Source organism: Pristis pectinata, chromosome 25 (genome assembly GCF_009764475.1).
Source record: "Pristis pectinata isolate sPriPec2 chromosome 25, sPriPec2.1.pri, whole genome shotgun sequence".
Lineage (NCBI taxonomy): Eukaryota > Metazoa > Chordata > Chondrichthyes > Rhinopristiformes > Pristidae > Pristis > Pristis pectinata.
Genome location: NC_067429.1, coordinates 18,997,156 through 19,000,762, shown reverse-complemented (window position 1 = coordinate 19,000,762; position 3,607 = coordinate 18,997,156). Strand labels below are relative to the sequence as shown.

The 3,607-nt window shown below is 69.3% G+C and overlaps 1 protein-coding gene across 1 annotated transcript; it reads left to right on the top strand.

Moving 5' to 3' along the window:
• Positions 1-1,453: 1,453 nt before the first annotated feature.
• On the top strand, positions 1,454-3,015 carry LOC127583048 (basic proline-rich protein-like; the record flags this gene model as incomplete). Its single annotated transcript, XM_052038766.1, is given in 2 exon segments — positions 1,454-2,218; positions 2,221-3,015. Coding segments are annotated over 2 exon segments (1,560 nt in total), but the record flags the coding sequence as incomplete, so codon positions are not given.
• Positions 3,016-3,607: the final 592 nt, after the last annotated feature.

Below are 3,607 nucleotides of genomic sequence, written 5' to 3'. Positions count from 1 at the left end.
ACCCTCCAGCAGTCGTCTCCACCTTCAAAGTCAAAGTCAGGTTTATTGTCATATGCATGAGTACATGTGTGCACAGGTTCAATGAAAACTTACTTGCAGCAGCATCACAGGCACATAGCATCATATAAGCAGTGTTCACAAGAAAAACATAAATTAAACTTAAATTATGAACAATTTATGCAAGAAAGAACAATTAAAACCAAAAAAAATTCCATTTTAGTGTAAAGTGATCAAAGTGGTCACAGTGTTGCTATACTGTAGTGATTAGGGTTGTGCCGGTTGGTTCAAGAACTGAACGGTTGAAGGGAAGTAGCTGTTCTTGAACCTGGTGGTGTGGGACTTCAGGCTTCTGTACCTTCTGCCCGATGGTAGCTGTGAGAAGGTGGCATGGTCTGGATGGTGGGGATCTTTGATGATGGATGTTGCCTTCTTGAGGCATCGCCTCCTGTAGATACACCCAATGGTGGGGAGGGATGTGCCCGTGATGTACTGGACAGAGTCCACTACTCTGTGCAGTTTTTTTACATTCCTGCACATTTGAATTGCCCTACCAGACCATGATGCAACCAGTCAGGACACTTTCAACAGTACATCTGTGGAGGTTTATTACAGTGTTCAGTGACATGCTGAACATAGAAAAACTACAGCACAATTCAGGCCCTTCGGCCCACAAAGCTGTGCCAAACATGTCCCTACCCTAGAAATTACTAGGCTTACCCATAGCCCTCTATTTTGCTCAGCTCCACGTACCTATCTAACAGTCTCTTGAAAGACCCTATCGTATCCGCCTCCACCACCGTTTCCGGCAGCCCATTCCACGCACTCACCACTCTCTGAGTAAAAACTTACCCCTGACATCTCCTCTATATCTACTCCCCAGCACTTTAAACCTATGTCCTCTTGTGGCCACCAATTCAGCTCTGGGGATAAGCCTGTGACTATCTACCCCATCAATACCTCTCATCATCTTATATACCTCTATCAGGTCCCCCCTCATCCTCCGTCTCTCCAAGGAGAAAAGGCCAAGTTCCCTCAACCTGCTTTCATAAGGCATCCTCCGCATTCCAGGCAGCATCCTTGTACGTCTCCTCTGCACCCTTTCTATGGCTTCCACATCTTTCCTGTAGTGAGGTGACCAGAACTGAGCACAATACTCCAAGTGGGGTCTGACCAGGGACCTATATAGCTGCAACAATACCTCTCAGCTCCTAAATTCAATTCCCCGATTGATGAAGGACAATACACCATATGCCTTCTTAACCACAGAGTCAACCTGCGCAGCCGCTTTGAGCATCCTATGGACTCGGACCCCGAGATCCCTCTGATCCTCCACACTGCCAAGAGTCCTACCATTGAGATTATATTCTGCCAACATATTTGACCTACCAAAATGAACCACTTCACACTTATCTGGGTTGAACTGCATCTGCCACTTCTCAGCCCCCCCCCCCCCCCCCCCACCCCCCCCCCCCCCCCCCCCCCCCCCCCCCCCCCCCCCCCCCCCCCCCCCCCCCCCCCCCCCCCCCCCCCCCCCCCCCCCCCCCCCCCCCCACCCCCCCCCCCCCCCCCCCCCCCCCCCCCCCCCCCCCCCCCCCCCCCCCCCCCCCCCCCCCCCCCCCCCCCCCCCCCCCCCCCCCCCCCCCCCCCCCCGCCCCCCCCCCCCCCCCCCCCCCCCCCCCCCCCCCCCCCCCCCCCCCCCCCCCCCCCCCCCCCCCCCCCCCCCCCCCCCCCCCCCCCCCCCCCCCCCCCCCCCCCCCCCCCCCCCCCCCCCCCCCCCCCCCCCCCCCCCCCCCCCCCCCCCCCCCCCCCCCCCCCCCCCCCCCCCCCCCCCCCCCCCCCCCCCCCCCCCCCCCCCCCCCCCCCCCCCCCCCCCCCCCCCCCCCCCACCCCCCCCCCCCCCCCCCCCCCCCCCCCCCCCCCCCCCCCCCCCCCCCCCCCCCCCCCCCCCCCCCCCCCCCCCCCCCCCCCCCCCCCCCCCCCCCCCCCCCCCCCCCCCCCCCCCCCCCCCCCCCCCCCCCCCCCCCCCCCCCCCCCCCCCCCCCCCCCCCCCCCCCCCCCCCCCCCCCCCCCCCCCCCCCCCCCCCCCCCCCCCCCCCCCCCCCCCCCCCCCCCCCCCCCCCCCCCCCCCCCCCCCCCCCCCCCCCCCCCCCCCCCCCCCCCCCCCCCCCCACCCCCCCCCCCCCCCCCCCCCCCCCCCCCCCCCCCCCCCCCCCCCCCCACCCCCCCCCCCCCCCCCCCCCCCCCCCCCCCCCCCCCCCCCCCCCCCCCCCCCCCCCCCCCCCCCCCCCCACCCCCCCCCCCCCCCCCCCCCCCCCCCCCCCCCCCCCCCCCCCCCCCCCCCCCCCCCCCCCACCCCCCCCCCCCCCCCCCCCCCCCCCCCCCCCCCACCCCCCCCCCCCCCCACCCCCCCCCCCCCCCCCCCCCCCCCCCCCCCCACCCCCCCCCCCCCCCCCCCCCCCCCCCCCCCCCCACCCCCCCCCCACCCCCCCCCCCCCCCCCCCCCCCCCCCCCCCCCCCCCCCCCCCCCCCCCCCCCCCCCCCCCCCCCCCCCCCCCCCCCCCCCCCCCCCCCCCCCCCCCCCCCCCCCCCCCCCCCCCCCCCCCCCCCCCCCCCCCCCCCCCCCCCCCCCCCCCCCCCCCCCCCCCCCCCCCCCCCCCCCCCCCCCCCCCCCCCCCCCCCCCCCCCCCCCCCCCCCCCCCCCCCCCCCCCCCCCCCCCCCCCCCCCCCCCCCCCCCCCACCCCCCCCCCCCCCCCCCCCCCCCCCCCCCCCCCCCCCCCCCCCCCCCCCCCCCCCCCCCCCCCCCCCCCCCCCCCCCCCCCCCCCCCCCCCCCCCCCCCCCCCCCCCCCCCCCCCCCCCCCCCCCCCCCCCCCCCCCCCCCCCCCCCCCCCCCCCCCCCCCCCCCCCCCCCCCCCCACCCCCCCCCCCCCCCCCACCCCCCCCCCCCCCCCCCCCCCCCCCCCCCCCCCCCCCCCCCCCCCCCCCCCCCCCCCCCCCCCCCCCCCAACTCTGCATCCTATCTATGTCCCTCTGTAACCTCTGACAGCCCTCCAAACTATCCACAACACCCCCAACCTTTGTCATCCGCAAACTTACTAACCCACCCCTCCACTTCCTCATCCAGGTCGTTTATAACAATCACAAAGAGTAAGGGTCCCAGTAAAGATCCCTGAGGTACACCACTGGTCACCGACCTCCACTCAGAATACGACCCTTCAACAACCACTCTTTGCCTTCTGTGGGCCAGCCAGTTCTGGATCCACACTGCAATGTCCCCTTGGATCCCATGTCTCCTCACCTTCTCCATAAGCCTCGCATGGGGTACCTTATCAAACGCCTTGCTGAAATCCATATACACTACATCTACTGCTCTCCCTTCATCGATGTGCTTAGTCACATCCTCAAAAAATTCAATCAGGCTCGTAAGACAGGACCTGCCCTTAACAAAGCTATGCTGACTATTCCTAATCATATTATACCTCTCCAAATGTTCATAAATCCTGCCTCTCAGGATCTTCTCCATCAGCTTACCTCCTTAACCTCCTAAGAAAGTAAAGATGCTGGCATGCCTTCCTTATGATTGCATCAATGTGTTGGGCCAGGATAGA